Genomic DNA, 14,484 nt, shown 5'->3' with positions numbered 1-14,484 from the left:
TTAAGTTCCCATTGATCCAAAGACTTTAATATTTTAAGTACTTCTGAAACAAGCTTACAGTGAGTTATGTTTTTTGTGAGCTGGCATTTTTAGAAGGAAGTTAGCAACAAGTGACTCTCCTATTTCCCATCGGCAAGTAGGCACTGGGGAGATTCCCCCACACTTTCTGTTCTAACAAGCAGTTAGGGTAGATCTTGCCATTTAAGACAAATACATCAATAAAAACCTGACAGAGGTTCTACCCCTTCTCCACTCCATCCAAAACAAAATAAAATATTTTGGATTTTGTGTCCTGGGAGTTCCTAAAGCTTGGGTGACACTAAAATATCTTGATCTGCCCCTGCGTTTTGTGGCAATTTGTCTTCAATGCCTCAATCTGGCTTCGCTAAGTGCGCCCTTGTAGTTGTAGTTGCTAGGAAATGTGGTGCTGCATTACTGCCTTTCTTAGCCACTTCAATACCGGGCACTTTCACCCCTTTCCTACCCAGGCCAATTTTCGGCTTTCAGAACTGTCGTATTTTGAATGACAATTGCGTGGTCATGCAATACTGTACCCAAACAACATTTTACTAATTTTTTTAGACAGATAAAGCTTTCTTTTGGTGGTATTTAACCACTTGCCGCCCGCCAATGACAGATTGACGGCGGCAAAGTGGTTGCCTAATCCTGACTGGACGTCATATGACGTCCTCAGGATATTGAGCTGCTGCCCCCCGGGGGCGCGCATCGCGGCGATCGTTGTTGCGGGGTGTCAGTCTGACACCCCGCAACACCGATCTAGGTAAAGTGTCTCTCACGGAGACACTTTATCACGTGATCAGCCGTGTCCAATCACGGCTGATCACAATGTAAACAGGAAGAGCCGTTGATGGCTCTTCCTCACGCTCTCCTGACAGGGGGGGTTCGCGCTGATTGTTTATCAGCGCAGCCCCCCCTCGGATCGCCACACTGGACCACCAGGGAATAAAAATTAAAAAATAAATGGGCAAAAAAAAAAAATAGTAAAAAAAATATAAATAAAAAAAAGACAGAAAAAAAAGATGCCAATCAGTGCCCACAAATGGGCACTGATTGGCAACATGGATTCATCAGTGCCACCCCTCAGTGTCCATCAGTGCCACCCCACAGTGTCCATCAGTGCCACCCCACAGTGCCAATCCGTGCCCAGTGCCCACCTATCAGTGCCCATCTGTGCCACCCATAAGTACCCATCAGTGCCACCCATAAGTACCCATCAGTGCCACCCATATGTGCCGCCCATGAGTGCCCATATGTGCCGCCTATGAGTGCCCAGTGCCGCCTATGAGTGCCCTTCAGTGCCGCCTATGAGTGCCCATCAGTGCCGCCCATGAGTGCCCATCAGTGCCGCCTATGAGTGACCATCAGTGCCGCCTATGAGTGCCCATCAGTGCCGCATACCAGCGCCCATCAGTGCCGCATACCAGCGCCACCTATCATTGCCACCTCATCGGTGCCCATCAGTACTACCTTATCGGTGCCCATCAGTGCCACCTCATCGGTGCCCATCAGTGCCGCCATTTCAGTGCCCGTAATTGAAAGAGAAAACGTACTTATTTACAAAAAATGAACAGAAAAAAATAAAAACGATTTTTTTTCAAAATTTTCAGTCTTTTTTTAGTTGTTGCACAAAAATAAAAAATCGCAGAGGTAATCAAATACCACCAAAAGAAAGCTCTATTTGTGGGGAAAAAGGACGCCAATTTTGTTTGGGTACAGTGTAGCATGACCGCGCAATTGTCATTTAAAGTGCGACAGTGCTGAAAGCTGAAAATTGGCTTGGGCGGGAAGGTGTATACGTGCCCTGTATGGAAGTGGTTAATCACCACTGGGTTTTTTATTTCTTGCTAAACAAATAAATAAAACAAATTTCAAGAATTTTTTTTTTCTTAGTTTCTGTTATAAAATGTTGTAAATAAGTAATTTTTCTCCTTCCCTGATGTGTGTGTGATAGACTGCAATGATAAGGCAGCACTGATGAGGTGGCACCAATGGGCACTGATGAGGAGGCACTAATATTCAGTACTAATAGGCGGCACTGATTGACGCTGATAGGTGGCACTGATTGACACTGATAGGCAGCACTGATGAGCACTGATTGACACTGATAGGTGGCACTGATATGAAGCCACTGACAGGCATCACTGATGGGCACTGATAGATTGCACTGATAGGTGGCACTGATAAGGAGCCACTTACAGGCATCACTGATGGGCACTGAAAGGCAGCACTTATGGGCACTGATTGGCATCACTGATGGGCATCATTGGTGGGCACTGGCAGGCATCACTGATGGGGCTGCATTGATTATTTGTGTGCATGTCCCCACTGACGAAAGCCAGCTCTCCTCTCCTCATGCGCTGTCCGTGTGAAGAGAGGAATGCCAATAACCGGCACTTCCTTTTTACACTGTGATCAGCTGTTCACATGGTAAAGCGCGTACGTCATAGGCTCTTTGCCATGATCGGTGATGCAGTGTTTCACTCAGAACGGGAAAGCCACTGCCCTGTTGTCAATCTGCAATAGGCTGGGTGGGAAGTGGTTAAGGTAGAACTAAAGGTAATATTTATTTTTGAAGTCTTTTTTACCTTTATTTCCGGTCCTATAATCAAAACAGGAAGTGAGAGGAAATCCCTCAAAGTCAGAAAGTCCCTGGTTGTCATCGGGGTCACCAGGACTAGTGCCCCCATTGGAAGATTTCACTTCTATTCATGCTCTGGTGACAACCCAAAATGTGGGATATTCTTTCATGTCTCCTGTCACAGTAAATAGTTTGTTTGGGCTAAACTACATGATCTATGAATAGAGAATGGATGGATGAATGAAAGGCCTGTCCCCTCCATTCATAAATTGTGTTTCATTCATAGAAGCTATAATAAAGCTTCAACGGAAAAGGTGGGCGGAAGCTGTGGGCATAGTTGTCACTCCTAAAGAGTGCCTATCACAGGTCCATAGGCTATATTAACCTGCTACAGGAAGCTTGGGGCAGCAGCAGTGGGGGGAGGGGGTGGATGATTCTCAGCTAATGCAGGAGCCAGCAACACCTGGAGGGATTTACTAAAACTGATGCCCACACAAACTGGCAGCTGTGCATAGTAACCAATCAGTTTCTTACTTCGGGTTGATAAATTATTCTCTGACAATAAGCATCGTTTGCATTGGAGTGTCATGCGATTTGACAGGTCAAATCGCACGACAAGTTGCATCCTATTGTCGGCAATCGCACTGCTCAGATCGGTGCTGCATCGATTTGAAAAAGTAGTACATGTACTAATTTTGGCGATTTTTGGATGCGACTTCAATAGACATCTGTGCATGAAGCCGCACAGATGTCTTCAAAGTCGCGGCAGAGGTTGAACTGACATGCGGCTTTGAAATTGTGCGAATTCAGATGGAGTCGCACGACTTCATAGCTGCAGTCAATGTGAATTGGGGCTAAAACCTGGAAGCTGATTGGTTACTCTGCACTAGATTCTGTGTGCACCAGTTTTAGTAAACCTCCCCCATGGCATTTGTTTTATATGTCGCTTGTGCTGATTTGTGTCTTTTTTCCCCATTTGTGACTAAACCTAGGCTTTATGAATACATGCTTGAATAGAATTTTCATTTTATAAACCAGAGTTTAGTGTCACTTTAAGACACTTCAGATTAAAGCAGCTGCTTGCAAAAGTGTTACCATAATTGGTAGCGCAGGGACCACAAGTTCCCATAAGAAGGCAACGAATGGCTGTAGAATTTGTAAGCATACAAATGTGTAACAAAGTAACTCACGCGATCTGACCTTGGACATTACATAGATTAGCAACAAAAGAATAGGATGACAGACATGCCTACAGCGATTCTATAACTAGTCTAACTAGTGCTGTGGGATGGGCTAGCTGTCATCTCTGACTCCTCCCACTCTCCCATACAAGCATGTACCCCGACCACACCTCCACAACATTCACTCTGGACCAATCACGGCGCTTCTCTTACACCAAGTTACTGTAACACAATGCCTCTTGCGCTGTAATTGGCTGCCACAGCTGTCAGACTATGCAGAGGGGCGGCTCTGTGGGTAATAGGGAAGTACAGAGCAGAGTGCATGGACAGAGGGAAGACGTACCATTGAGAGAAGAAGCAGGGAGCATGGAGGTGATCACTGAGATCTCCGTGCTGTTCTCCCGACTGTCTATGTTCCCTTTCTTCGATGGAGCTCATTATTTCATGTCTGTCTTGTCTGCCAGGGAGCAGCCAGGTGAGAGAACACACACACACACACACACACACACACACCAGCTTGTCTCTGACTCACTATGTACTCTATATACAGTATGTGTCATGGCTGGAGGGGGACTGCAAGGTGGACTTTTATCTGCTTGGGTCTGAGTAAACCATAGGGATAAGTGGGCTCTTCCCAGCAAGTGATCATATGCAAAGGCTTATATACAGTACACAAGCAGGGTGGGTACACTGATACTCACAGCTTTATATACCACAGGGAATCCCAAATAGAAGTTTCCTTCATTTTCTTGCTCCAGTTGTTGTAAACCAGCCGCCTGGAGTTTCTATAGAACACAAAGTATTTCTAATGTCAATTTGTTTGTAATAAATATATATATATATATATATTTTATATTAGAGCTGTATGATTCTGGCTAAAATGAGAATCACGATTTTGTCATTTTCTAGCAGAAAATAATGATATTTTGTTTACTTGTAAGCAACAAATGTCAGAAAAGGTTTGGTCTTTAAATGGTTAAACTTCGTTCATCTACACTCCGCTGCAGTTCTTTCCTTTGATAAAAGAACAAAAAGATACTTTGGGCTGGATTCAGGTAGCTTTGCGCATTGTTACGGCGGCGCAGCGTATCTTATTTACGCTGCGCCGCCGTAAGTTAGAGAGGCAAGTGCTGTATTCACAAAGCACTTGCCTCCTAACTTACGGCGGCGTAGCGTAAATGGGGCCGGCGTAAGCGCGCCTAATTCAAATGAGGGGGGCGTGTTTTATTTAAATTAATGGTGACCCTGCGTATTTTACGTTTTTTACGAACGGCGCATGCGCCGTTCGTGAAAGAATCCCAGTGCGCATGCTTGAAATTCCGCCGCAAATCGTCATTGCTTTCGACGTGAACGTAAATTACGTCCAGCCCTATTCGCGAACGACTTACGCAAACGACGTAAAAAATTCAAATTTCGAAGCGGGAACGACGTCCATACTTAACATTGGCTGCGCTTCCTAATAGCAGGAGTAACCTTACGCCGAAAAAGCCTAACGTAAACTACGTAACTAAATTGCGCCGGGCGTACGGACGTTTGTGAATCGGTGTATCTAGGTCATTTGCATATTCAACGCCAAAAACAACGGAAGCGCCCCTAGCGGCCAGCGTAAAATTGCACACAATTATACGCCGCCATATTCAAGTTACGTCGGCGGAAGAAGCCTATTTTTTCAACGTATCTGCCTTTGAGAATCGGCGTAAAGATACGACGGCGCAGATTTGAAATTACGGCGGCGTATCTGGAGATACGCCGCCGTATGTTGTTGCTGAATCTAGCCCTTTGGTTACACTAGGGATGAGCTTCGAGTTCGACTCGAACATTGGCTATTTGCCCGTTCGCCGAAAAAAAAAAACAATTTGGGGTGTTCGCGGGAAATTCGAAAAGCCGGGGAACACCCTGTAAAAGTCTATGGGAGAAATCTAAAGTGCTAATATGCAAATTATTGTCATAAAAAGTGTTTGGGGACCTGGGTCCTGCCCCAGGGGACATGTATCAATGCAAAAAAAAACGTTTTAAAAACTGCAGTTTTTTTCGGAAGCTGTGATTTTAATAACGTTTAAAGTCAAACAATAAAAGTGAAATATTCCTTTAAATTTCGTACCTAGGGGGGTGAATAGTATGCCTGTAAAGTGGCACGTGTTTCCCGTGCTTAGAACTGTCCCTGCACAAAGTGTCATTTCTGAAGGGGAAAAAAAGTAATTTAAAACTATTCGCGGCTAGTCATGAATTGCCGGGTACCGGCAATACAGAGAAAAGTAATTGAAAAAAATTGCATGCGGGTCCCCCTCAAAATCCATACCAGACCCTTCAGGTCTGGTATGGATTTTAAGGGGAACCCCGCACCAAATAAAAATAAATGGCGTGGGGTGTACCCAAAAATCCATACCAGACCCTTATCTGAGCACGGAAAAGAGGGGGGGCAAGAGAGTGCCCCTCCCTCCTGAACCGTACCAGGCCACATGCCCTCAACATGGGGAGGATGCTTTGAAATAAATGAAAAATAAAAAAAAGATTCCAACGATGTAATCAATTCTCGGTATCCAGCGATGGATGATCTCCACTCCAGCGAGGAACACGCACACGATCCTGACTCCACCGGATGATGCGGCGCCAGCCTGACAGCTCTTATGTAGCTGAGGGCAGGGCCACCAAAGCATCCCCAAAGCATCCTCCCCATGTTGAGGGCATGTGGCCTGGCACGGTTCAGGAGGGCGGGGGGCGCTCTCTCGTCCCCCCTTTTTTCCTGCAGCCTGCCAGGTTGCGTGCTCGGATAAGGGTCTGGTATGGATTTTTGGGGGAACCCCACACCATTTTTTTTTATTTGGTGCAGGGTTCCCCTTAATATTCATACCAGACCTGAAGGGCCTGGTAATGGAATTTTGGGGGCACCCCCATGCATTTTTTTTTTTTTTTTTTTAATTTTGTTTCCCTGCACAAAATGTAATTTTTGAAGGAAAAAAAGTAATTTAAAATGACTCGTGGCTATTCAATGAATTGTTGGGTCCCGGCAATACAGAAAAAAATCATTCAAAAATGGCAGGGGTTCCCCTTAATATTCATACCAGATCCAAATGAAATGGGGGGGACCCCTGCCGTTTTTTTTTCAATGACTTTTATCTGTATTGCCGGGACCCGTCAATTCATTATAGCTGCAAGTAGTTTTGAATGACTTTTTTTCCTTAAAAAATGACATTTTGTGCAGGGACAGTTCTAAGCACAGGAAACACACGCCACTTTACAGGCATACTATACCCCCCCCCCGGTACGAAATTTTAATGAATATGAAGCGTACGGCTTATTGTCGTCCTATGTACAGATACTCCAGTCTCTGATGTGGAACTATGCAGCTCCTCCAGGGTAACCTTAGGTCTCTGTGCTGCCTCTCAGAGTAATGCCCTCTTTGCCCGCTCCATGAGTTATGGTAAGCGGCCATATCTTGGCAGGTTTGCTGTTGTGCCATGTTCTTTCTATTTGGTTATGATAGATTTGATGGTGCTCCTAGGGATCATCAAAGATTTGGATATTTTTTTATAACCTAACCCTGACTTGTACTTCTCAACAACATTGTCCCTTACTTGTTGGGAGAGTTCCTTGGTCTTCATGGCAGTGATTGGTTAGTGGTGCCTCTTGCTTGGGTGTTGCAGCATTTGGGGCCTTTTAAAAAGGTGTGTATATGTAATGACAGATCATGTCATGTGACACTTAGATTGCACACAGGTGGGCATCATTTCACAAATTATGTGACGTCTGAAGGTATTTGGTTGCACCAGAGCTTTTTATGGGCTTCATAACAAAGGGGGTGAACACACACGCACGCACATGCCAATTATCAGTTTTTTATTTCTGAAAAATTGTTTTATGTACATATTTTTGTAATTTTACTTCACCAACTATTCATCACATATAATTCAGTTTAAAAAACATTGAACTAAATGCTGTAATGTAAAAATAGGTAAACAGCTAAGGGGGTGAATACTTGCAAGGCACTGTAGTTATGATTGCAGCGGAAGGTGAAAGCTGAGGAGTGGATGGCGCTGGCAGGCAGGCAGGGAGTGGAGGGAGGAGAGGATGGGGGAGAACAGAGGAGAGCTGCGGGTGACAGAGGGACGTAAACTGACCATGGTGTCAAGGCTCAGCAGCCATGATAAACCGTGGTCAGTTTACGGGGGTGTTAGGATCAGCCAGGTTTTTTTAGGTTAAACAGGGGGCCAATCTACACAGCACAAGCACTGTGCTGTATAACATGCTTTAACCACTACCCGATGGCCGTACGACTTTATACGGCCGCGGGGTGGTTCTGAATCTCTAACAGGCCGTGTTTTTACGGCCTGCGCGCACGCCGCATCGCTGAGATGCCGATGCGGGCACTCGGGATCGGCGGCTACAGGGACAAGACATGGAGCTCTGTGTGTAAACACAGAGCTCCATTTCCTGTCAGGGGACAGAGGAGACCGATCTGTGTTCCTTGTACATAGGGACATAGATCGGTCACCTCCCCCAGTCACCCCCCTCCACACACAGTTAGAACACAATTTAGGGAAACACATTTAACCTCTTCCCCGCTCCCTAGTGTTAACCCCTTCAATGCCAGTCACATTTATACAGTAATTAGTGCATATTTATAGCACTGATCGCTGTATAAATGTGAATGGCGCCAAAAATGTGTCAAAAGTGTCCGATGTGTCCGCCATAATGTCGCAGTCACGAAAAAAATGCTGATCGCCGCCATTAGTAGTAAAAAAAAATAATAAAAAATAATAATAATTCTGTCCCCTATTTTGTAAGCGCAATAACTTTTGCGCAAACCAGACGCTTCTTGCGATTTTTTTTACCAAAAATATGTAGAAGAATACGTATCGCTTAGACTGAGAAAAAAAATGTTTTTTTTTTTAAATTGGGCTATTTATTATAGCAACAAGTAAAAAATATTGTGAAAAAATGTAGCGCCCAAAATGAATGAATAAACCCTTTGAAGGATGTAAGTAAAGTAAACCTGATAGTCAAATGATCTGCATCACCGACTACTCTAGTCCCAAAATGTGTGAACCTGTGAGGTAAACACAAACACATAGACCAGAAATACTCAGATATGGGTCTATATGGTAGTGCCAAAAAAATGGTGTCAATATATATAATGCTACAATCAAAAGTGAAGATGATGTCTGTATGAGTTCAAAGCACCTGTTCCTTCTCAGACAATCACTGAGAAAAAATGGATAGTGAGCAAAGATGACGTTCAAGTGATCTAAAAACACAAACCCTTACTAAATATATAAACCAAACGTGATAGTATGTTTCAACAAAAAGGGGTAAATACACCTTAAATATATAAATGGCTGAATAAGTCAGTGAGCGTGACAACATAACAGTGTTAAGGAAAAAGTCTTTTGAAAGCACGCATATGATCTTCAATTGTTGGAGTGGAGCCAGAATCTTCAAAACACATAACACTCTTCACACATGGGCATTGATTAAAGGGTGGGTACTCTTACCAGAAAAGGCGGACCCTCAACTTCACCGTACGGTGGGAGGGTCGTTAGAGCTTGTACAGACTAGCGTCTGGATCTGGGAGTCTTCCCTTCAGATGGTCAGAACCAAAGATAGCCTCAGGTGGTCTCGATTGTCCAGGATAGAGTGTTGTGGCAGGAATCAGCTCATCAAAAGTGCTCCAAACATCCCAATTGTTATGCAAAGGAAAAACATATAGAGGTGCTCCTCATAGTGTAAAAAAGTTTTTTTATTGCACTCATAAGGCAAATTTCAAAAGTAAAATAGTGAAAAGGCTTGCAAAGCCACACTGAAGGTAAAAAGCAAACAGCAAGCTAAAAAAATCAAGATAAAAAACCACAGCAAGCTGAAAAAATAGCAGTAGATACTCCCACCTTGGGTAAGTATGGGAGAATTTCCAAATAAGTCAGAAGTGGAGTTACAATAGAACTATCACCCTACCGGTTTCGTCTCTATAGGACTTCAACTGGGGTTCCCAGAACCCCAGTTGAAGTCCTATAGAGACGAAACCGGTAGGGTGATAGTTCTATTGTAACTCCACTGCTGACTTACCGTATTTATTCGAGTATAACGCGCAAAATTTTATACCCAAAAAAAAGTTCAAAGTTTGGGTGCGCGTTATACTCGAGGACTTTTTCCCCGCCGCTGCTACCGCCGCCGAAGCCACAAACGCCGCTACAACGTTAATCACGCGGTGCGGGGGAACATTAGACAGCTTTCGTTTGAATAGCTGTTTTCCCTGCCGCGCGTAGACACTCCCCCTTGGACGGATCTGTCCAATCGCGAACGAGGGGGAGTGTCTATGCGTGGCAGGGAAAACAGCTGTTCAAACGAACGCTGTCTGTAATGTTCCCGCGCGCCGCGTGATTAAAGGTAAGGGGGCACGGCTGGACATACAGGGGGCACGGCTGGACATACAGGGGCACGGCTGGACATACGGGGGCACGGCTGGACATACAGGGGGCACGGCTGGACATACAGGGGGCACGGCTGGACATACAGGGGGCACGGCTGGACATACAGGGGGCACGGCTGGACATACAGGGGGCACGGCTGGACATACAGGGGGCACGGCTGGACATACAGGGGGCACGGCTGGACATACAGGGGGCACGGCTGGACATACAGGGGGCACGGCTGGACATACAGGGGGCACGGCTGGACATACAGGGGGCATGGCTGGACATAAATGATTTTTGGCAATTACAATGATTTTATACCGATTTTTAATTGAAAATTAGGGGTGCGCGTTATACACGGGTGCGCGTTATACTCGAATAAATACGGTATTTGGAAATTCTCCCATACTTACCCAAGGTGGGAGTATCTGCTGCTATTTTTTCAGCTTGCTGTGGTTTTTTATCTTGATTCTTTTAGCTTGCTGTTTGCTTTTTACCTTCAGTGTGGCTTTGCAAGCCTTTTCACTATTTTACTTTTGAAATTTGCCTTATGAGTGCAATAAAAAAACTTTTTTACACTATGAGGAGCACCTCTATATGTTTTTCCTTTGCATAACAATTGGGATGTTTGGAGCACTTCTGATGAGCTGATTCCTGCCACAACACTCTATCCTGGACAATCGAGACCACCTGAGGCTATCTTTGGTTCTGACCATCTGAAGGGAAGACTCCCAGATCCAGACGCTAGTCTGTACAAGCTCTAACGACCCTCCCACCGTACGGTGAAGTTGAGGGTCCACCTTTTCTGGTAAGAGTACCCACCCTTTAATCAATGCCCATGTGTGAAGAGTGTTATGTGTTTTGAAGATTCTGGCTCCACTCCAACAATTGAAGATCATATGCGTGCTTTCAAAAGACTTTTTCCTTAACACTGTTATGTTGTCACGCTCACTGACTTATTCAGCCATTTATATATTTAAGGTGTATTTACCCCTTTTTGTTGAAACATACTATCACGTTTGGTTTATATATTTAGTAAGGGTTTGTGTTTTTAGATCACTTGAACGTCATCTTTGCTCACTATCCATTTTTTCTCAGTGATTGTCTGAGAAGGAACAGGTGCTTTGAACTCATACAGACATCATCTTCACTTTTGATTGTAGCATTATATATATTGACACCAATTTTTTGGCACTACCATATAGACCCATATCTGAGTATTTCTGGTCTATGTGTTTGTGTTTACCTCACAGGTTCACACATTTTGGGACTAGAGTAGTCGGTGATGCAGATCATTTGACTATCAGGTTTACTTTACTTACATCCTTCAAAGGGTTTATTCATTCATTTTGGGCGCTACATTTTTTCACAACATTTTCACTTAGTATCCACTTTGGTATGTTGGCAGCCTGACTCACGACACCTAGTGGTTTGCGCAATATTATTTTATTACAAGTAAAAAATATTGTTTTTTTTTCAAAATTGTCGCTCTATTTTTGTTTATAGCGCAAAAAATAAAAACCGCAGAGGCGATCAAATACCACCAAAAGAAAGCTCTATTTGTGGGGAAAAAAGGATGTCAATTTTGTTTGGGAGCCACGTCGCACGACCGCGCAATTGTCAGTTAAAATGACGCAGTGCCACAAGCTGAAATTTCACCTGGTCAGGAAGGGGTATATGTGCCCAGTAAGGAAGTGGTTAATAAAGGAACGGGATCCAATTTTTATTTTTTGTAACTAAACAAGCTGAAAATAGAAGCTGATTGGTTACTATGCACAGCTGCACCAGATGTCTGTCTGCTTCAGTTTTCGTAAATTTCCCCCAATGTATTTTAGGCTGGGTTCACACTTGTGCAATGGGGAAACCAGCGCGATTCCACACTGCCCTCTGTAAAGTCAATGACACCCCCAGATCGGTTCACAGATTGCAGTGCGAACTCTGAAATGGTGCAGGAATCGGATCGCATGAGTGAAAAAAAAGGGGTCCCGAACAATTCTGATCCGAATGTGATACAAACTGGCTGAATTTGCATCGCACGTGATCTGCACAGCAATGCGGTGCGAATCACATGCAATGTCTGTGTTCTTAGCAGTGTGAACTCAGCCTTAAAGAGGAAGTAAACCCCGGCCGATTTTTCGTATTTTTTTCAATTCTCACATACAATAGCTCATTATAAAGGATCATAGATTAAAATAGCACTAAAACGAGGTCTCTAAATACCTTTTTTAGCGTATTTCTAATCTCTTCATTTCCGGGTATTGGCCGCGCCATTGCTTGAACTGTTTTCTGAATCTGTTATGGACGCCACTTCCGCCCTTACTCTCTTTTCCTTTCGAAATCTCGCGCATGCGCTTTACCACTGTAGCAGTCTGTCTATGCTGCCTATTCGCTCCCCTGTGTGACGTCTTTTTCTGTCACAAGGGGGAGTATCATCACAAGACTTCTCCTCTGTGCCGTTCTGAGGGGAAGCTTGTGCATACAAATGCACCAGCATAGAATATAATAGAAACGACACACTTTATGTGCCGTTAACGAGACTACCTACTGCGCAATCGCGCATCACGTCATTTTGGATTAAAGGACGATTTCCAGGGAAACTAAAGCAGTGAATACACTTTCAGAGGCAGCGATTGCTGCCTGTGTTATTTACATTAGTAATAGATAAAGTTGTCTCGGAGGGTTTACAACCACTTTAAATGTTTTGTTTTATGTGGACGGTATCTCCTATACGATAGTTTTATGTTGTGACAAGTCTGCTTCTCCTCTCTTGTACTATACCACCTGACTCCGCAGCATGGACTTTGCATCACAAAGAATTTTGTGAATATTTGCCTAAGCTGTTTTCATGTATTTTGGTATTTTGCATTTGTTCTCGTAGAGTTAGAGTGAGAAGAGAACCTTGTAATAGGTTTTAGAATATGTTCTATCGCATGGCTGTAAAATGATTATTCTTTAGGAGATGATTCTACTACAAACGAGGCATATCTTTCCTAACTTAAAGAGGATTTTTTTTCCCTTGCCTGTAAAGTAAAGGCATAATGTGCTAGTATGCATTGCATACTAGCACATTATGTTAAACTTACCTGCAAACAAAGCCCTCGTCCTCCTCACTGGAGGCCGCATCCAGCCGTTTTTCTTCTGGGTCAGTGGACTCTGGCTTTGTGACTGTCTGGAACCGCGTGACATCACTCCCAACCATGCGCACAGGAGCCGCCAGTCACGGCGCAGGCTTCTGAAGAAACGTTAGAGGCGGCCGTCCTTCAGAGCGTATGCGCTGATGACGCAATCGGCGCAGTATACAGTAAAAATTTCCTAAACGGCGCACGTTCAGGAGATATTTACAGTACCTATAGGTTAGGCCTTATTATAGGCTTGCCTATAGGTATAAAGAATACATAAAGGTTTATTTCCTCTTTAACCACTTACAGCGGGGGTTCACCCTAAAAACTAATTTCTAATATTAGAGCCAGCATACTAAGGACATTTACTTTCGGCGGGTCATTTTTATTTATTTTTTCTCCGTACATACCTTTTTATATTCTGATTTTGTCCAGGGCTTCCGCGTTCTGATGACTGTGGCACTGGGCATTCCTATCCCTGCCTCAGGGTTCCGATGACTGCGGGACTGGGCATTCCTATGCTTCGGTTCGATGATTGAAGGCTTGTGAAACAGGTCCCCTGTCGCACAACGTGCGCCACCAGATTTCCGGAAATAGCCGAGCTGCGAGTCAACCCTATACGGCGCCTGCGCCCACCGTGTAGAGCTGACTGCGCAGGCGCCGTATAGTGCCGACTTGGAACCCCCAAACATTATATATGGTTTTTTTTTCTAACACCCTAGAGAATAAAGTGGCGGTCATTGCATTACTTTTTGTCACACCGTATTTGCGCAGCGATCTTACAAGTGCACTTTTTGGGGGAACAAAAACACTTTTTTTTAATAAAAAAAAAAAAAATAAGACAACAGTAAAGTTAGCCCAATTTTTTTTTCATATCGTGAAAGATAATGTTACGCCGAGTAAATTGATTACCAACATGTCACACTTCAAAGTTGCGCCCGCTCGTGGAATAGCGACAAACTTTTACCCTTAAAAATCTCCATATGTGGGCGCTACTCACGTATGCGTTCGCTTCTGCACATAAGCTCGGCGGGACGGGGCCGCGTTTAAAAAAAATAATAATTATTTATTTTACCTTTTTTTTCATTTTTACACTGTTCTTTTAAAAAAAATTGTGTCACTTTTATTCCTATTACAAGGAATGTAAACATCCCTTGTAATAGAAAAAAAAAGCATAA

At 44.0% G+C, this 14,484-nt stretch overlaps 1 protein-coding gene across 1 annotated transcript in view; it reads left to right on the top strand.

The window, feature by feature from the left end:
- Positions 1-4,068: 4,068 nt before the first annotated feature.
- Positions 4,069-14,484, top strand: part of TMEM38B (transmembrane protein 38B) — a 60,463-nt gene continuing 50,047 nt past the window's right edge. The window contains exon 1 of the mRNA XM_040359208.1: positions 4,069-4,255. Coding sequence (XP_040215142.1) covers positions 4,147-4,255 — 109 coding nt within the window. The 5' untranslated portion in view covers positions 4,069-4,146. The remainder of the gene's footprint in view (positions 4,256-14,484) is intronic.

Source organism: Rana temporaria, chromosome 1 (assembly GCF_905171775.1).
Source record: "Rana temporaria chromosome 1, aRanTem1.1, whole genome shotgun sequence".
Classification (NCBI taxonomy): domain Eukaryota; kingdom Metazoa; phylum Chordata; class Amphibia; order Anura; family Ranidae; genus Rana; species Rana temporaria.
Note: the sequence above shows the minus strand (reverse complement) of the source record. Positions and strands in the feature narration are given on the sequence as shown.